This window comes from Argentina silus (assembly GCF_951799395.1).
Source record: "Argentina silus genome assembly, chromosome: 13".
NCBI lineage: Eukaryota > Metazoa > Chordata > Actinopteri > Argentiniformes > Argentinidae > Argentina > Argentina silus.
Genome location: NC_139667.1, coordinates 5,017,436 through 5,038,786, shown reverse-complemented (window position 1 = coordinate 5,038,786; position 21,351 = coordinate 5,017,436). Strand labels below are relative to the sequence as shown.

Genomic DNA, 21,351 nt, shown 5'->3' with positions numbered 1-21,351 from the left:
ATGACCCTAACATCTGGCTGCATCAATTATGTAAGCAGGATACTCTAGCCAACAGCAGCTTATTTGACACAACAATAGCAATATTAGCTGCTTCATGGTCAGAAAGCTCGTCTACAATGCAACTCCTTTCATAAAGGACTAACTTGACAGGGGCTGAGCTCTGATGTAAATGTAATCCTGATGTTTCAATTGGTATTTTCCTGTCACAGCAAAATGAAATTACTGTACAAGGGGGTCAAGACAGGGTAGGTTGAGAACCACCATCTAACCACCATTATCAAGGAGGGTGTAAAAGGGTAATTCTCAGGTAAATTGCATGGGGTGTAAAAGAGGTAATTCTCAGGAAATTGCATAGGGTTTTTTCTCTCTCTCTCTCTATGCGATGTATAATAAGGTATTCTCTTTTTGGGGCTACTGTAACGAGAGTCAACACAATAACCTGGAGTTGATTAAATCTGTTTTCCTTGAGATGTAAGCAGTAAACAAGTCATATAATATAAAGGATGACCCCTTTACTTTCAGTGGAAAAATAGGATTATTCGAATAAAAATACTTATATTGTTTTTTGGTCCAAGCCACACAGATAACAAATGGATTTACCACCTCAGTTTGTTTCCCTCCAGAACAATGAAAAGCACATCCCTTGCTGTAATTATAATTACACCAGATAAAACAATACATGGGGATTGTGCTCCTTGTCCCAAGTCCTTTTCCACCTTGGCACTTGCCAGTGTCTTTCATTCCTAAAGCTTCACCCCCCCCCCCAAAAAAATACATGGGATTATCAATATTAATATTGCATTTTAACTCCTTGTTGTTATCTTTTTAATACAAAAGGGCAGATCATCAGCGCCTTTTATTATTTCAGTATAATGAAAGTGATTGCGGTCCAGCTTGTCTTGCCCCTCCAGATGCTAGAATGTTCCATTTGGGTGAGAGAGGAATGAGGAGGGCAAAGAGGAGGATCATGAATTGATCAAGAAAAAAAGGCTAAAATATCAACACAAAGAAAGATCGTAATCTGGAGCAAAGGAGATTACAGTTGTTATTGTTGTTGGTGGAGGCTGAGGGGACGGGGACGGGGGGGGGGGTGGGCAGGAGGTTATGCTCTCTTGTCATCTTGAAAAAAGCAATCTATGCCCCATGTAAAACACAATACACAAAAACCCCACCGCAGTCACGACAACCCATATTACACGCTGTAATCCTTCCACAGTGCGACTCATATACCCCTCTCCCAATTTGTCTTTTATGGATTGGCTGATGGATATCAATTTATGAAATACAGGTTCAGGGTCAGAAAAGGAGCAACATCCATTCTGAATGCTGTTAAGTGGCAGGGCCTAGTGGGACGATCCAGCGTTGGTAAGGGTTGTGAGTGCACATTTAAAATCTATATCTGATTGTTGTGTTCGTCTCTGAGATCCCAAGAAATGTAGTACATAGACATCTCAATGGAGCAATATTATATACATCTCATTGCTCCTTTACATAAATAACCATTTTGTGATGTTGGTCAAGATATTTAGCACAGAGAGAAGCATTCTTGTATGAGGTTATCAACCCCAAGGAGTGACGATATTGCAAACTGAAGACAAAATAGACAGCAACTAAGTTGTTATTCTTTTTTCTTTTTTTTTTGTTACTACAGTATAAGAGCATGGCATACTTTCTGAGCAGGATCGAAAGAGAATCACTCAGTTATCTGTTTTGTTGTCATTACCCCGTTCACTATATCCAGCGTCTATATTCTCTTTCTCTCCCCTTCCTCTATTTGATTCCAGAGAGACAGGCAGGAAATGAATTACAGCGAAATGACAAACCACAACAATAACACAATGTCAGGGTTTTGGAGAGGGAATTATGGCAAGATTGTTTTTGAATGGAGTATTTGCTTGTGGGGCTGAGAAACTAACGTGCATGTACCTTTGGAGAAAACATTCATTTGAATGTCGATAATGCTGCTTTGAGAAAACACTTGATTGCCAGAGCAAAAGGCCATTTCATTTTCATAATAACCATTCCAAGGAAACTGATGTTGCAGTAATTGTAACCTCTACAACCTCTGCACACATTACACAAAGCTGCTAAAGGTACGGACCTGTAGACTATTTTTCCTCATATAATATCCTGCATTAGAGAGAACAGAGAACAATATTGTATTGAATTTGATGTGATATTTTTTTTCAATTCTTAAAAAGTCTATATACAGTATATTTTCTGTATCTGGTGATTGGCTTTAAACATCTATTAACTTCCTCAACCCTCTCATTTCAACCAGAACACCAACCCCCAACCCCCCACACTGGAACCTGAGTAGATAGCACAGAAAACATGGACCATTCAGCAATTATTCACAGAGTCTTGGGCTAATGGTACTCTGAATGCACAGACACAGCAGAATGTAGGGAGTCAGTGGACCAGTAGTAATGGCCCCATACAGAGTGAGTGTGTGTGTGTGTGTGTGTGTGTGTGTGTGTGTGTGTGTGTGTGTGTGTGTGTGTGTGTGTGTGTGTGGGTGAGTGTGGGTGAGTGTGTGTGGGTGGGTGGGTGTGGGTGTGTGTGTGTGTGTGTGTGCATGTGTGGTGGCGGGGTGGGGGGATAAGGCATTATCGCTAACTGATTCACAACAAGCGCAAACATCTCTTGATAAACCTAGACTATGGTTGTAGAGACCCACTCTCCCTCCCTCCCTCCCTCTCCCTCCCTCCCTCTCCCTCCCTCCCTCCCTCCCAGGCTGGGCTCCATATCAGGCAGATGAAAACATAACCTGTCACATTCCATCCCATTAAACCAGCTATGAACCATGTGCTCCTCTCACAGGGAGACAGAGACAGAGAGAGAGAGAAAGAAAGAAAGAAAGAGAGAGAGAGAGAGAGAGAGAGAGAGAGAGAGAGAGAGAGAGAGAGAGAGAAAAAAAGAGAGAGAGAGAGTAGTGCGCGAGAAGAGATGGAGAAAGGGGAGAGAGAGAGGGGGAGATGACAGCCAAGTGCATCTGGGCTCACTCAAGACGAATGAATTATTCACAATCTTTATGCTAATTTCATTTTAATGCTAAAAATACTGACTGATATATTTATATATATATATATATATGCAAGTAACAAACATACAGTTCATGCACTGTATGCATTTGACTTATTATATTGGCCTAGGCCCATGTACTCACACACAAACCAAAGCAAACATTACATTTATCCCATATCCATAGAGTACACATACTGTACACAAATGTATGATATGTAATTATCTAATGCATTAGAGCACTCTAATCAAGCCCCAAATCTGTGCATTACTGTGCTTTTCAGTGGGTGCCCATCAGCTGCTATTTGATGTCAGGCAGAGGAAGGTAATGACAGTGCACTCACTCTCTCAGTCATTAGCCCTGCTTAATGCTGGGAGTTAACACAAATTAAGGGAAGTTAAGTACATGCATTAGGGGAGCTCTTTGGGGTGAAAGCCTTTCACTTTAGCTGGAACTGGTTGCTGCTCGATACGTTTGGAACAGGTGGTGTTAGCTTGGCAGCATAAGCCAGGCCATGGCTGTACAGGTGACTTGACTGAACATGGCCTTGAATCAGTAGTGTTACTCAGTGGAAGGGAAGACATTCTACAATGGACTGACGATGGGGTCAAGTGAAGGATGGGATCGTGGAGCACTGGGGACACCTAGTGGTCACAAGGACATCGCTGAGTGGAAACCAAACACTTTCACCTTCCGTTGGTTTTGCATTATAAGCGAGGCGCACAGCTCTACTGTACATTACAAATGTGATTACCCAATTCAGTGCAAATGTACCTCTCAGAACCAGAACTGTTGCTGGTGGCGAGACCAATATAGTAGTAAATGAACACACGGGGTGATGGGAACCTATCATCACCTAGTGGGATAAGAGATGACTGGTTTATTTCCAGTTACAGTACATGAGATGTGCCTATCAGAGGGAGGGGATCATAGTGGGCCTTTTATAAGAGGCTAACATGCTGAAACTGACAGATCTCTGCAATCCATTTGGACCTCATTCAAGATTATGGCTCCATCTGAGTGACTGCAGATTATTGTCCATAGAGAGGTGTGCTAAAGCTGGATTATCCACTTGTTGGGGATCCATTTGACCCGACAACATGCCAGTCTCACACTCCCTTGCATGTGTGGCTGTGTTTTTTCCTTTTTTTTCTTCTTTTTTTTTTTTCGGAGGGAAGAGGATGCTAGTACAACAGACATGACTCCGAACCGCACAGTATGAAATGAATTACTGTGGATAGAGCACAAACAGTTGTGGGTTGAAAAGGGCAGATATTCATGTCATAACACTAGCATATACAATGTAGCTCTCTTCAAGGATCACGAGATACTTTCACGCTCTGTGAAGTTGAGTGTTTGTCAAAGTAAAATTCAAAACAGCAGCATAAATTGACCTATAAACATATTCATAACGTACAAGACAAAGACCACGGCAATCCTTGTTTTCACATTTTGTCTGACAAAAAAAATATTCGACACAATCATTTATATACACCTCTCAAATCTACAGTTTGGAGCTACAGAGCTGAGCTGGACCACTCTCCCCACTCATACTCTGCTGTGTGTGCAGTGACACACACCGGAGTGACCCACACAGTGTTCCACTTCGTAGCACCCTCGGTAGTGCTCCCCTCTCCTCTGCCACAACCCTCTGGAGTGCTACATGGGAGGCGGTTTAGGAGCACTATTACTCTGGAACCTGAAACAGAACAGTATGCACGGGTAAGGCTCGCAGCGTATCCTCCAGAACACTGATCTCTGACACGTATAGGCAAGCAGGACAGCCACACAAAGAGCAACCTGCAATAGAAAAAAAGCAGAGGCATCTGCAATAGGATGAGCTACGACACGCGTGTCTGAGAGCATTGCGACTGTATACCTGATGTCCTGTTCTTGGTTGGGGTAGGTGACAAGGACCCTGTGTCCATTGGGAAGGAGGCCCGTGTTTTGCAGGGTGCTCGCCGCTCCTCGGATCTGCCGAAAGGTCATCTCTGCTTGGGCACTGCGGGCATGGGTGGCAGCGCTGCTGTGCTTTTGCTTCTTGTCTGAGATGGGCGGAGTGAACACAGCTCCGTGGATTAAAGTCTCGCCACTGGGATAAGAGTGTCAAACACTGATGAGCGGAGATCGCAATCGCAGCCTAATGAATCCCCATACAGAGAGAGACCTCGTCTGCTCTCCGGAACTGTTGAGTTGGTCAACCGTCAACAGCTATCCACATATGACAGCTCCCCTTCTCATGGAGGTTAATAAAACACAAGTTTATTATCTCATTACTCATAATGTTGGTGTTTGGATAACACTGATACCATGATGCACTGTATATGGATGGATGTGCTGTGTGTGTGTGTGTGTGTGTGGGGGGGGGAGAGACGGGGCACTAACGTTTGGGTGTGTCATGAGGTAGTGCTTCGTCCAGGTTGCTGGGCAGCAGGATCTCGTGACCCAGGAAGTGCTGCAGCGCTCCACTCAGACTGGTCCCTCTCAGAGGAGCAGCCCGGGACATGAGAGGAAGCAGGCCAGGCAGGTTCATGTCCAGGCCAGCCCCAGGGGGTACCGGGCACTGGGAGAAGAAGGGCCATGGGGGAGAGAGAGGGAGGGAGGGAGGGAGGGAGGGAGGGAGGGAGGGTCAGGGAATAACACACCAATACCACCGAAGAGGACAGAGCCACAGACGATAAGAGGATATCTTGAGTGGTATAATGGATGACCTAATAAGTGCACCCAGGGACACATCAGCAAGGCCGTTTAAGTCTCTAATAGCCTCACCAATTCATCTCCGCATCTCTGTCCTCCCGCACTGCCTCGCTGAACCCAGCGTACTGTAGCTAGTCTTTGCTGCACCCACTCGCAGTTACAGTACGGACTGTAATCAAATCGCTGCCCCGTCTCTCATGTGCAAACATCAGATAGGAGGATGGTAATGATCACTCCATAAGAATAACAACGGTTGAATGAAAACAAAAACCGAGTGAGAGCAGGCATAAGCCTGAAACGAGAGGGCTTGGGGTCAAGGGGGGGTGGGGGGGGGGGGGGGGTGTTGATGATGCTTTTTGTGTTGATGTTGTTAATGAGAAAGCCCGCTATCCGCCTCCCCCTTGTTCCCACATCCTCTCCTAACGAGCAGAGGGGGTCGGGTTGACCCGGCTAATAGGGGGCAAATCCATTGGTGCATTATCGGTCGGGCACATTTCATCTAATCAGCAGGATGAACTGGACAGGCTTAGGCTGCTTTTAATTCAGCGCTGGAGGAGCATTACTGCCCCAGTTTCTCGTTATGAGGAGATCAAATCAGTGATACAGTCTGAGAGAGAGAGAGAGAGAGAGAGAGAGAGAGAGAGAGTTTGATCCTTGCTTTTATTTTTGTTGATGCTGTTGGGTTTTTTCTTTCTGTCTGCTCCTTTGATTTCATGTTGCATTGCAGCTGACATGATATGGCCCTTTAACTGGGTTCAACATAAATGAGGCCTTCGTGGATTTTTAGGTCAGTCTCATAAGGGCATGGAGATAGCTGTGTCCTTTCCTCCTGAGACCGCGGCAGGAGAAATGCCCTTACCAACCCAGTGGTACGGTAATGGACAGTAACATAAATGTCTCTCTGCTTTTCCCGCTTCTGTATTGAATTTGTGTCTCTATCTGCTATCTGCTATCTATCACATCTCCTCTCACTATTTGATCATTTTAACTCCAAATAAATAAATATGAATGAATGAAAAGGGTCTGAAGTTTCCAGTATTTAGATACAGGTTGGCATGTGTGTGGATTAGTGAGTGTTTCTAAGCTCTCACCTGGGCCTCTGTGCAGAGGAGCTCTGCTCTGGTCCTCTCCTCCAGGGTGACCATCACCCCATCCAAAACCTGCAGCCTGGAGAGGCGTAGCACCACTGCTGGCCTGTGAAGGGAGCGTCTGGCCACCTGGGACAATAAAACAAACGTCCTTGATCTATGATATAACCAAGGATCTCTACCTTAAAACCCTAACCCTAACTCTACCTGATCTAACCCTAACTCTACCTGATCTAACCCTAACCCTAACTCTAACCCTACCTGATCTAACCCTAACCCTAACCATACCTGATCTAACCCTAACCCTAACTCTACCTGATCTAACCCTAACCCTAACTCTACCTGATCTAACCCTAACCCTAACTCTACCTGATCTAACCCTAACCCTAACCCTACCTGATCTAACCCTAACCCTAACTCTACCTGATCTAACCCTAACCCTAACTCTACCTGATCTAACCCTAACCCTAACCCTACCTGATCTAACCCTAACCCTAACTCTACCTGATCTAACCCTAACCCTACCTGATCTAACCCTTACCCTATCCCTACCTGATTTAAGACTGTCCTGAGATGACCAATGTGTCATTACATGTCAAATCAACAAGCCATGACACCCACCATCTCAGATTGTTCTGAAATGGTTTCTGTAGTTAGAAACAGATAAGATAGGTATCCCTGCATAATTATTTTGTAGAAATATAGTTTCATCCATGAGAAACAGATTGATTGTACCCAAATTGGTAATTTACATTTTGTGGGATTGATATATAATATTCAATAGAATCCAAACCCCCAATCCGATTTGGACCAAAGTCCTACCTGATTATGATTAAGATATGAGGAATCCAAAACAATGTTCAAAAGCCACCCATGAACCCTCCAAACCCGTCCTTTAGAAGATTGTATCGGCCAGTATGGAATTTCAGTTCTCTACAGTATGTCTGATGACAAATAACATGAAGCTGAGGCTTGGAGTTTTGTTTCTTCATACTATGTCATGTATTTCTGGTTAATCTGGTAATCTGGAGGTTGCCCTGTCCAAAACACTGACATGGACTGGCCCCAATGTGACATGTGGCGAGCTGTGAGTCCCACAGCTTCCTGAGTTCACATATCTTCCAATGACCCAGCTGATATAACCCCCTTGGCTCTCTCCCTCCCCCATGTCCAGCTGATGGCACCCTCTGCTCCCCCTGGCCAGGGGACAAAGCTATCCTCTGTGGTCAGTCAGAGCCCTGCGTGTTCCAGCAGGATCTGCCTATGGTCAGAGAAGGGTGCTGGGGCTGTGGAGCCGTGGGGCTGAGGTGAGGGGAGGAGAGATAGCCTGGACACATGGGTGCAGCAGTGATCTCATGCGGCTGACAGCAGGAGGTATTGTCTCTGGGGCGGCCGTTGGCTCTCCCTCCTGCCAGGATTAAGACCCCTGTGGGAAGGGAAGGGGGGATGGGGGCTATGGGGTAAACAAGCTGCCCCAGCTGAGCATGGCCCCATGGATGGCGAGCCCTGGGTACTGGCATTGCAGAGCCCTGATCCAAGGGCTCCAGATGGGAGCTGAACCCAGGCCAACAGTGTCTGATAACGGCCCTGCCATTTGGTCAGCGGATTTGACTCTGATGCCGGCCAGTTTGAGGCACAACAGCAGAAGGCCCATCATGTAATCGCTTAATTTAGAACTACAGAGATACACTGGGTGTCTTGGTTTCTGGTGAAGGTGAGTGTGAACGTTTCTGTGAAAGTGAGTCTGTCTGCGAGCGTGCGTGCGTGTGAGAATTGTGTGCAAGTGGGAAAGAGGCCCATAAACAGCCAGGTTTGGGATGTCAGGACTCGGAACAAGTAGCAAAATGCAGACACTGGGGATACATTATACAAATGAACATTGATTTTCACAATGTTTATACTACAGTGAGCTGAGGGGGTAGATAAATTCACTGGATCCTTCGATGATATACAGTAATTGTCGCTTGTGTGTGAGATATATGACCCTTGTGACCCTTGGAAAACCTAAAAAGATACTCACAGGATTCCCAATGACAGACATCTCAATGAGGGATGGAAGGACCTCCAGCTTGTCCAGCTCGGAGATGTCCTACAGAACAGTGAGAAAAGAGAGATATTGGGGCGCGTAAGTGGTGTAGCACACTCAGGCACATACCACATTACCACAAGGTCCCATCACGTGGTCCTCTGTGGCTCAGTTGGTAGAGCATGGCGCGAACATTGCTTAGGTTGTGGGTTCGTTTCCCGCTGGGACCATATACGGTATACTGAAAAATGTATGCACTCACTGCAATGTAAGTCGCTTTGGATAAAAGCGTCAACTAAATGGCATATATTACAAGGTCCCTGGTTAGATTCCAGCCATCAACATATCCTGCATGTCATCCCACCTATCCTTACATTTACATTCATGGCATTTAGCAGACGCCTTTATCCAAAGCGACTTACAACAAAACCGTCATGTCAATCTCTTCTGTCTCTCTCCAGTAGAGCAGAAATGCCCTAAAAACATATAAAAGAGACACAACAACAATATGTTCAGTGCCGTTTCATGCTTTTACATTTTCCCTCCATTTTACCAACCTATTACAGTCCACTTGACATTGGGAGAGGTAGAGGCTGTGATAGAGGTGGTATAATTTCTGCACCCATCAGAAAAGGACATTTCACTGAACTATTCCTGTTCTATTTTTCTTGTTTCCGACGGTGATAGCATGCTGTGTAATAATCACAGAGATGTACCCATTAGGGCCAAACCTCATCATAATGTTGATGTTGTGAGAAGCAACGGGGGCAGCTGATGGGAGAGATTACACGTGTGATCTCTCATTAATCTCATGAGAGAGTTAGAGCACGCACGGAAAACGAGGGCAGGGGTGTCTCTCTTCCGACACGTTCTGTGACCGGGGTCGTCCGTGACTCACACAAACCCCCCCCCGTTGCGCAGAGTGGTGCGTTGGGATGATTGCTGCGTTTCATGTCTTAATTGGAAGACAGGAAAGATTAAGGAAGAAAGAAAAACAACTGGCAGGCAAAGTGCAAATCACTCGCCTGGGGTGAGAATGATACGTGCCACGGGTTGAGAGTCCTGATTACACGTCGCCACGTTGATTGTTCCCCTCTGTCTTCATACATATAACCCTGACCTTCAATCAATGTCGATTATCTTTAATACCCCCCCACACATGCCACAGTGGGGTGGTAACCATCCATGATTACTATATTTCACCCCTTAGTTTGCAAACACTGAAAAAACGAATACAGCTGTAGCTGATAAAAAAAAATAATAAAAAAAAAAACATTCTTCAACACCAACCATTCTTTGCGCATAATGAGTGAATCAAAAATAATTTAGCAGTGAATTACTGCTACAGTACAACTACAGTACAGAGGGGATGACTTTGACCTTGGTAAATCAAGAGATAAATCAGTCCCCAAACTGTGAATTTCTTACTATGTCAGTACACTGTACAGCTCAGTGTAGGCAGAACAGACACAGGTATGCAGTTGAAGCATAGGCCCACTGCTGGTGGAGGGGTACCTGTAGTTTGTTCATGCCCAGGAACAGCCTTCTCAGCTCGGTGAGGGGTTGGAGGTGGTTGAGCTCCCGGAGACGGTTCTCTGCTAGGTGCAACTCCAGGAGGACACCCTGGCCGAAGAAAGAGTTCTCCCCCAGGGCCTTGATCCGGTTCCGGTCCAGGACCAGCTCCCGGAGCCGATGCAGCCCATCCAAACCCTCCACCTGGCTGATCTCATTACCTGGGTAGAGGAGGTGAGATGTAATCCTTAGATAAATACATGGCTATACCTGTTATACCGATAAGCTGTTTGGCATTGTTGGACAACATTATTATTCCATTAACACCATCCACTGCAGTAGGAAGCTGTTAACGTGTTGATTTATCTCCTTGCATGTAATAACTAACCTATAACCATAACTAAATTACAGGTATCCAACTATACTACTAAACATGGAAAAACTGAAAAACTTGAACTAAATAGTGAACAGTTTTGTGACGGTCATACAGTGCTTTTCTTGCACTAAAAATACATCTATTTGTTAGAAGTCTTGTCTGAACCCTGTATGTTGAGGGTCGTTTCTACAAATATGTCTTGGCAGGGTAATGAACAGACAACCCTGTTGGGTTTATGGCAAGCAAATCATGTGAACAGTTTGGTCAGTTTGGCAGGGCAAATTACCGCCCTACAGAAAAACACAATCAAATGTCATCAAAAGCTACCTGTTCCCTATGTGGCCCATTGCCATTTATTTTCTTCTAGTCTGATCTCCCACCTGGACAGGTCTGAAGGCGACTGTAGTTTCTGCACTGTACTTTTCACCGGCTTTGAATCCTGAGGGAAGGGGGGGGTTACATGTGACACGTACCTTGGAGGAAGAGTGCTTTGAGATTGGTGAGCCTGCTGAGCTGCAGATTGGTCATATTGGAGATGCCATTGTGGCTCAAATGCAGCACCTCTAGGCTGCCCATCAGTGGCCCCAGGCTGTCCCCAGGGCCCACTTCCCTTAAACAGGGACACAGAATGGGAGGTTCAAGCGTTAGCCAGCTCTGGCTGAATGAACAGCACTTTCTCTCTGTCGCGCCATTTAGCAGGCCATTCCTCACAGGTGCACAGGTGCACAGCAATCACAGGCAGGCCGCACAAAAGCTTGACCCCCTAACCCTCTTCCCAATTTATACCTCTTTTATATGCTCTCTATTTTATGTGTAAACTCTGTTCGTTTCTATATAACTGGTGAAAGGTTTTTTTTTCTGTTACATTTTAAACAACAAGCAAGAGCCTGAGCTATTAAGTATAGTACAGTAATAGGAGATATGTTGGTGCTGCCCCCAAGTGGCTAGAATATGGAAATATACTTACAAGAACAAGATTGCACTGAAAATGTGTTGTCCAAAAATATTTGCATGTTATATAATTCCTACTTTTGACAACCTTTTGTGTGTATTCATTCAGTTATGCATATTTCATTGGGTGAGACATAAGATTGCATCGTCAGCCATATTGTACTGATTCATTTTTTTTGTATTATTGTGGTAAAAATATTTCCTCATCGTACATTATAACAACCAAAAAAACGTCACGTTGCTACTGGTACCTGGTGCCTTTGGTTAGGCCCTGCTGGCCGTAGCCACTGGAGTTCACCTTGTGGTACAGCATCTGTCTGTTAGTCAGGTGGGCCTGGGCCTTCTGTCTGGGTAGGATGGACTCTATGTGGTTATAGTTCAAACAAAGGGCCTGAATGGAGGAAAAGCAGAAAACATTTTTTCAGATATGATTAAAAACCAACCACTACATTTTGAGAGTCCAAATTATTGACACAGGTCACATTTTGGCATGGGTGACATGAACTTGTGAGAGAAATCCACAACACCAAGTCCACACTGATCCGTTTGTCCAATTGCTATGCATAGCTACTGCATAGAACAGTTGGTGCACCTTGACATTGGGCAGGTAGACTAAGCCACTGAAGGAGGTGAGGTTGTTGTGCTCCAGGTTGACACTGCGCAGGTTGTGGAACAGGTCTGCTGGGGCCAGGTCCACCATCCTGGGGAGAGAAAGAACAGCTTACAAACTCCCCTTTTTAGTATCTTGAACCTGCGGACTGGTGCACAGCACAATACCTCACTGAGGTACCCTTCTAGCTGAGTGGTGTGATAACCTGATGGCGCTGGACTGCAGGTTGAGGTCTGCGATGTCTGAGTAGTTGGAGTGTCCGAGCTTCTCCGCCACCATGTCAGGGGTCAGGCGCCCACCGAACACGTCCTTGGCATTCTCGCACTCCGTCGATTCCTACGGAACACAAAGGCGTCATCACCTCTGTCTCTCTCAGTCAGCAAACGCAGCGAATCATCTGAACGAGTCTGATTCAACACTGTTATACTTGCAGGGTGACACTAGTGGTAAAACCATTTGATTTGTAATGATTACTGAATGACCTACCACTGCAATCCCATCCAGAGCCTTAAGAGAAGGCAAGTGGAACACCACATAAATCCGGTAGTTTTCCAGTTTGTCCACTAATGGATTCCCGTACAGATCCAGAATAATTAGATTTGTCAATGCCTGGAAAATACAATACACACAGTTGCATCACTTTAGTCCCTTAATACAGAAGATTTGGAAAATAGAAATACATAACTGATTTTGCTCTCTGCAGTGACAATATCTGATGACCTAGAATAACTTTTATTCAGGGGGACTACTTTCACCTTTTATGCTGTATGTGGTGGAATAACACGTTATAATGCTTGGGGGTCATGAGTCTGCTCACCTTTAGATGGTATATGTCTCGTGTGGTGACGATGATGTTGTTGCCGACATACAGCTCGAACAGGGAGCGGGCTCTCTGGACGCCATACAGGGAGGCAATACAGTTGTTCTCCACGGACAGAAAGTGCAGGTTGGGCAGCCGGTCCAGGACCGCCCCGTCCAGGGAGGACAGCTGGTTCCCGTTCACGCTGAGCTTAGTGAGGTGGTGCAGTTTGGACACCCCTGAAAGGACACAGAGACAAGAGGGTCATCTTATACCTCTCTGATGGATATTATTCTCCAATCAATAATAAATACAGTCCACATGATTCTCCTCCGAGAAGAATTAGACTCTGTGTTGATTCATAACCAAGAGAACTTGTTATCTTTTCCATTTCATAACAGATCTGTGACAATGCTAAACTTTTCACTGTCACGTCAGGACCATTGGTATTCAGACTGACCGTCCAGTTTAAAGATACAGTTATTGTTCAGGGACAGCTCCTCTAGATGCTGGCAGCTGTCCAGACCCTCCACTTTAGAGATGTCGTTATCATTGAAGGAGGCCCAGCGCAGGTTGACCAGCTTGTCCAGGTTGGCGAGCCTGGAGAGCCTCTGGCTGTCAAGGTTGAGGGCTGTGATCTGGTCAGAGGTCAAAGGTCACCATTACAGCACGTCAAAAGACTGCACTCGTATCCGCAGATGCAGATCTAACATTTGAACTTTGTGTTCACTGTTCCTGCGCCCCTGGATTGGTTGTGGTTGTGTATGCTGGGGCTATTGGCAGTTCACCTTGGTGGTCCAGCCTGGCTCCAGGTCTCCAGTGAGGTCCCAGGGTGCTGGGCTGAGCTGATACAGCAGCTGGGCCGCTGAGAGCAGGCTGAGACTGCGGGGGCGCTCACTGTCCGTCCGGGAGCGGGCCAGGAGAGACGCCTGTGGCCACAGTGTCAACCAATGACTGACGAGTTAGGCGCTCTGCACAGCGAGCACACCAGGCTTTTCCACAGAGTATGCCAGCTTGTCCAGTGACACTAGGGCACGTAACTTAATGCAACAGATCATTAATGAGTGTCTCCTACCTGGTTGATTCTGGAGCCGGCGGCCATATGAACAGCGGCGCCTGCCTCTTCCTCTGTCACCAGTGTGTCATCCAAGTGTGTGAGGGTGATGAGACGTCCCAGTACAGTCATCCTCACTGCCTCGGGCTGGAACAAACACAACAGCTACATTACCACAGAGCCTTATGGTCCTTGACTTGTGTGCAGGTTGTTGTTGGTGAGGACTCACTCATCCCCACTATACCCCCCTGTGCACGTTTCTCTCCTGTAAATACATTTTTAAAATCTTCCTTTCTTCTAGCATTGTGACTGCCAATAGCCCTTGGTCCTAGCATAGATTAATTTTTCTTATGATGACTGATGGATAGATGATTCCCTTACTTAGTCAAATGTATTTGTTGTAAGTCGCTTTGGATAAAGGCGTCTGCTAAATGCCATAAATGTAATAATGTAATATATGTAAATGTAAAAGACCATTATCCTGTTATCAGGGCCGGTGATGGTACGCTCTCCTATTGAGCGTACAGTATTACCCTGTGCCAGGGGTTGTGGCGGGTGTCCAGTCGCAACAAGGCAGGGGTGTGTTTTCGGAGGATGGTGGTCTCCTCCCTGGCCCGGGTCAGCTGGTTCCAGCGCAGGTCCAGGTGTTTGAGTCGCCACAAGCCTCTCAGCCCCTCCAGGGTCACAAGGTGGTTGTAGCTGGCGTCCACAAACTCCAGGTTAGGCTGCGGAATCGCAGCAGCACAAGGAACACATGGAGCGCTCTCAGTTTAGTGTCATTAATCAACAGCTGAAGGATCAATGGTCAATGGTCTGGCCATGAACACTGACCATGTGGGAGATGTCATCGAGGTGTGTGAACTCATTGAAGCTGATGGTCAGCCGCCGCAGGGCCGTGAGGCGCGAGATCTCTTTCAGCTTATTTAGACTGTTGCCATGGAGATTCAATACCTTTGACCCAGGAAGAATAAACAAACAAAGGGGGGTGGTGGGGGGGGGGGGGGCGGGCACAAGACAGAGGATGTCAGTGCTCAATCCAATGAGTCTTATTGTCTGTTATTTCTTATTATCTGTTATAATGTAGATATAACACCCATAATCATGCCAATCATTAGAGGGACCCCACCCTTCCTCCCTCCTTCCCTCGTCCCTTCCTATCTGCATCTGTTTCTGTGTACCAAAAGATGACGATTATGCAGAGTGCCGGTGAATACCAGCTTATGGACATCTTTGTTAGTTTCAAACTGTCAGTTCCTAACGGAACCCTTACTGTGATCTGACTGAGGACGTTGGCTCTGGCCACGTTAAGCAAGGTCTTCTCGTCCAGACTCAGCATCTTTGGTCGCGGTTTGAGCTTGGGCTCCATGTTCAGCGTTTCCTCATCAAGGTTGATATGGTTGGGAGGGGGGTCGTCAGTGTCTGTGCTAGGCTCAGGGAACGCAGGCTGGGCCTGGTCCTGATAGGAGGAAACATCCCAGAGGACAGAGGCGTGATTGGCGGGTTAACAAACATATACTGTATAGGGACAAAATAAAGTCGACCCAGAACTTTTGACAGGACATTTGAAAATATTCAAATCAAGTGAACACCAAAATACAATTTCTTTTCACTGTACCTGGGTGATGTACTCAAAGTCGATGAGGTATTCGGGCAGGACAAGCTCATGGTCAAACACAAACCATTGGCTCTGTCTGAGACTGCACTCACAACCGCTGTGTGTTTTGGAGGAGCAGGGCCTCTCTGTATGAAAACAAGCTTTGTCTTGGTCAAACAGAAGATTGAATAGGAAAATGTTTACTTTCCCACTTTATATCAAGCGTATAGGATTTACTTTGAGGATTACATTCCCCTAAAAGCTGGCAGATTCGAAAACATAACATAATCTGCTCAGATGATGCTTAAATCTTGCACCAGTGACATTGTAAAATACAGTTACCTCCGCTTGTTTTAACGCCCTGCTCTTGGCTCATATTGCGGTACACAGAGTGGGCTTTGGGGTAGCTGTTGGTGTCCACTGGCTCTCCTTCTCGAATGGGGAAGCTGCGGCCCAGGAACACTTTGGACACAATGATTTGACCTGAAAACATTGAAGACTGTTAGTATAGTGACATTGTTTTCCCTACCACATATCCTGTGAAAAACATAAAGGCTTCATTACAAACTAACAAACTGTGGTAATTTCTGTGAAAGGATGAGATGTCTGTCGTAAATAGGAGCATAGAGACCGTGTCTGAAAGGGAGAGGGTCTATGGCCTGCTTGGTGCTGCCTTGGCCGGCCTGGTGCTGCATGTGCTCAATCCTGGGCCTGTCAGTCACACTCAGACTGTTGGATAATGGTACAGCTCTCTCTCTGCCCAGGGTCTGGCACAATCACAAACACAACATATAATCTCAGTAACGAACACAAAGACACTACCGTCAGGTATAATCTAAAATTTCAAGAACAGAACAATACAAACAACGCACCATATATATTTCTGCTGTTTTAAACCCGTCCTCTGGAATGTGCAAGATCTCGTTCTTCTCACTGGTTCTCTCAGGGTCGGACACATAGAACAGGTACTCCAGCCAGCGTTTGTAATTCCTGCACAAATATAAGGTTCAGTTACGTCAAACACAAACAGATGTCCTGTAGCTGCTGTCCACCGACAGGATTAAAAACAGCCAGGTCTTGCCGTTTACAGTACCTTGTCTGTAAGGGATGTGGATGTCTGAACTTTGTTGATGTTGCGTGCTATATGTAGCTATGTTGATGTGGAGTATTGTTGTACTGTGGATTGTTGGATTTATGTGGATTTTGTTGTATTGTGGATTATCGTATGTATGTGGATTAGTGTTGCCTGCACTGACAATAACCCCCAATTGCCCCTTGGGGATTAATAAATTCATATTTATTTCAATTGAATTGAATCAGAGTGTAAAAGAGGGTGGACGGGTGGGTGGAGAGAGGAGGGGTGGGTGGAGAGGAGAGAGACACTGTGAAACCCTACCGGCTCAGGGGCACTCACTGTGAGAACATTGCAGACTCTTCGCTGGCCAACAGGGTATGAAGCTTGTCCTCGAAGCGAAGCCGCAAGGCACGGTTGTGGATGCGGATTATACGGTTGATCTTGATGCCAGTGATGCCATGAGCCTTGTAGTCCCACGCACAGAAACGAGACAGGAGGAGATCATAACAGGAAATGAACCTATTGGGATTACAAAGACACACAAAAAAATCGGGGCACAGTCAAGGCTGCAAAACAATGGAAGTTACCTCAGACAAATGTGGGGTTACACAGTTCGCGTTGAATAAATCTGATGCCAGAGTAACTACAGTGTTACAGCCATGGAGTACTTACTGCGCGCCTTTGCTCTCGTTTATTGGTATTTACATAGAACATAGAATTAGCAGCGGTATGTGATTAATCATCGACATGGTAATTATATGTATGGTTTCCTTGTAGGAGTAATGTACTGTGCCTGGATAAGTGGCACTATTATGTAAACCATTGGCAGGAAAATGAAAATGCAAAAGACACTGTCATTATGACATAACAGTGGTAGGGGGGTAATGTATCTCAGACTAAGTACCAGGGGTCTGTGGTGCAGCCCTCTTCAAACCGAATATTGCCAACCGTCTCCAGCTCCATCAACAGGAAATGGACCATCATCTCGTTTCTTTTGGTGGCTTGGGCCAAGTCCCGCTGGTACCAGGACTCGATCCTGCAAAACCGGAGGAAGACGCACTTCTTTCACACTTAATAATCTCAGGGCCAATAAAATCTCATGCCTACACAATAATGGTAAATCATTTATTTTAGCCCATTTTAACTCTCTCTCTTGGGTCTAATCTGCTGCTCCAATACAAACACTCACTCCTCCAGCCTCCTGTTCCACAGTTTCAACCTCTCCTTCAGAGCGTCCAGTTTGCAGAGGATCTTGTGCTCCAGGCCGGAGTCCCAGTTGATGTCAGCAGGGGTGTCACTGCGGTCCCCTGACCCTTCACTCAGAGGAGATGGTCCGTCCTCCCAGGTACGTGCAGACTTCCTGCACACGGCCTGAACTTCTGACAGCTCACATTCAAGCTGTTAATGTACGAAATGTAGTATCATGAATGTTAACATCCACCTAAACGTAGCATAAAGCTTTAAGGACGTTCTAAAAATGTCACGTGGCTCACTCTTGTATATCATCATCCACAGTTTTTGAGGGCTTGGATAATAACACACTCACATAGGCCTTCCTTTCTGCAGATGTAGTAGCTAAACTTACGTTTTTGAGGGCGTAATTAAGAGCTCTGATGCGATCCTCTGGGATCTGTAGGAGAGTCCTCTTGCTCTCCAGAAGATTGGTTTGGGTCTCTGCCAGGTTACGCTGGGCTGTCCGCACGCGCATGTTGTAGTACATCATCTTCTTCATCACTGTAGACTGGGAGGTGTACCCAGTGTATTACATAACCAAATAATACACGACAGTACATGCAACGGAACCTCATTATTCATACAGTACTGTACTAGCATCGTTTTTCAGGCAATCACAATACAAAGAACATAATTAAGAAATGCAGTCACTGAGCATCATTAAGTCAGTGTTGAGGGAACGAATACTGTAAGTTGTGGAACTGTGGAACACGAATGGACCTGAAATGCTGAAATCTCCCTGTAGTAGATAATATCTAACCCCGGGGGACTACAGTAGTTACCCCTAGGGACCACTGGCCCAACTGTACCTCTGCTGCGTCTTTCACTTGCTTGCTGGAGACATCATAGGTGTCAAGCCGCTGGAGGCCTGGCATGTGGTACAGCACGTGGGTGGCATAATTACACAGCAGGCATACTGGGTTGGGGCTTGACTGGGGATCCTTCAGACCCAGCTCTCTTAGACGGGGCAGGGAAGCCAGGAGGGTCAGCTCCTGTTCCACCAGAATAACACAATGTGCAGACTTGTTTGTTAGTGGGGGATTTCTCTAAGGTTTCAGCAGACAGTACACAGATAGAGTCGGTCCTAGTCTAGTGAGGTCTGACCTTGCCTTATTGATTGCACAGTACAAAAGTCTCAAATTGGACACATGCAATTCATGAAACTCAATATGCCCACTCCTCACAGAGAAAATGACTGTGTTTGTGTTGTTAGAAAAGCCCAGGAGTGTTATTTTCATTTCCTCTTTTTTTCATGCGCAGGCAACTAAGGGATACAAGTTAAATCACAATAAGAAAGAAAGAAAGGTTTCCATGAACTGAACAACACTTAAAATCAGTTGATCCTTGTCAGAAAATGCTAAGACTGTAATCAGATATTTTAAAGTCAAACAAAGAGACCCAGAAAATTGAGAGCAACAGTATGAGACTGACAACCAATCACAGATGATTGGTTCTTGGGTGACTGATTTCTACATTGTAGAGTAGGATAAAGGTTTCTGTGAATTATGATCATAAATGTAAAGCAATCAAGGTATTTGACTGAGAAGCAAGCCTCTAATTGACCATTCAATCACTATAGTTTAGATTTAGCAAGTTCAGAATTAGAACTTTCTATGAATTGATAATCAAGTAAGCATGTTTTCCTTCTTACCTTAAAGGAGCTGATTTTGTTCCCAGATAGATTAAGGTTTTGAAGGTTGATATTAGGATCAAGGCTATGCCCTGTGAAACAGTGAATATATGATTTAATGATTCCCATTTTACTGTACTGTAAATCAAAGACACAATCTTTAAAGACACTGCAGAGGATCCTTCAACCGACCTATATTTTCAATATCATTGTCAGCAAGGTTTAGCTCTCTCACGTTTTGAAGAGTGTTCAGTCCCTTTATAAAAAAAGAGACAATACATCTCTACAAATTAGGTTATTTCAACAAAATCAATCAAAACAAACAATGGGGATATGGAAAATGGCTGTAAAGCCTTAGATAAAACACATATGAGAGAAGAAATGTACCTACCTCTATGTGAGTGATTAAGTTATTGTTAAGCCACAGCACCTGTAGGTTGACAAGTAACTCCAAATTCTCAATCTCACTGATCTGGTTGTCATAGAGGTACAGCTTCTGTAGGTGAATGCAATTCTGAAGTCCAGAGATCCCCTGCAATAATCAGTACTAGCTTAATCAGAAACTCTTAATCTGAGGAAAACATTAGTGCACATTCATCTTTGTAAATGATTACCAATTAAACTAACAATATATATTTTTTTAAATATTATATTTACTGAGTTGTTATAAAGGTCTTAACTGATAATTTAGCAATCAATAATGACAATCACACATTTTAGACATAAACAACATTTTAGACAAATTCCCCAAATAATTCTGTTTCAGAAACTCTGACAACTCTCCCAGATTTCAGCGTAGTGGAATGATGAGAAACCTGGCACTTACTGTCAGCTGGCATTCTACCACCCAGAGCTCCTGTAGCAGGGGGCAGCACTCAATGCCCTGGATGTGGCTGATGTTCTGGCCCACCACTGTGAGCTGACACAGCCTGGGGAAGAGGGAGAGACCCACCATACGTGGATAACCGGAGAAGAACACCTCCAGGGATGTGATGCTGCTACCTTCCTGGGGTATCTTTTCATAAGACACCCCATTGGCGATGCACTGTTGGGGAACAGAAATGCGCTGTCAACATGTCCTACTGTAGAAAAGGTTAAAATAATCAGGCATATGATTCATTGGTGTACTATGTTTTAGGAAGTAACTTTATTAAAAAAGCAGGTTGCTACTGTAGCCTAGGCTATATGGTTGACACACAAATAATAATGTATTAACTTATTTTACCCTATGTTCAAAACTTACCAATTCTTTGACGACGTCCTCATCACCATTATGTCTTTGCTTTTCACTCTGTGTCATAATTTTTCTGTGAAGCTTAATATCAAAATCAAATCATGAAAAATGTACTTTAACAACTGACTTACTTAGAAATATTGATAGCGCAACTAAAAATAAAGTAACCAAACATAGAACATGTGGGATGACTCGAGAGACAAGGAAACAAAAACATCAATTTAGGGGTGCAAAAGCACCGGCTTGATAATGTTAGCCTGCTTTGGTAGCGAACATGTTACTGGCCATTTTCAGCTAAAGACAGCAGATGTACTTACATTGATGAAGCTGCACAGAGTTCAGTGTCTGCTCAGGCTGACTAACGTCATATGTCCGCTGTAAAGTTGTAAAGACATTTTATAGTAAATTATCGCTGCCTTTTCTGTTCCATGTGATTCAGTTGTTGTG

The 21,351-nt window shown here is 45.1% G+C and overlaps 1 protein-coding gene across 1 annotated transcript; it reads right to left on the bottom strand.

Annotated features, from left to right (window-relative positions):
- Positions 1–4,684: 4,684 nt before the first annotated feature.
- Positions 4,685–20,970, bottom strand: lrrc9 (leucine rich repeat containing 9; the record flags this gene model as incomplete). The annotated part of the gene is made up of 32 exons (XM_083683478.1): positions 4,685–4,724; positions 4,905–5,070; positions 5,411–5,588; positions 6,814–6,939; positions 8,831–8,899; positions 10,352–10,569; positions 11,198–11,334; positions 11,927–12,066; positions 12,268–12,376; positions 12,491–12,621; positions 12,772–12,894; positions 13,103–13,323; positions 13,545–13,722; positions 13,873–14,013; positions 14,160–14,285; positions 14,672–14,863; positions 14,970–15,089; positions 15,409–15,594; positions 15,754–15,878; positions 16,075–16,215; positions 16,364–16,499; positions 16,605–16,722; positions 17,147–17,326; positions 17,712–17,843; positions 17,997–18,205; positions 18,393–18,548; positions 18,850–19,032; positions 19,692–19,762; positions 19,863–19,926; positions 20,062–20,202; positions 20,497–20,715; positions 20,914–20,970. 32 exons carry the CDS (start codon positions 20,968–20,970, stop codon positions 4,685–4,687), a joined length of 4,533 nt encoding a protein of 1,510 aa, XP_083539604.1.
- Between the last annotated feature and the right edge of the window lie 381 nt (positions 20,971–21,351).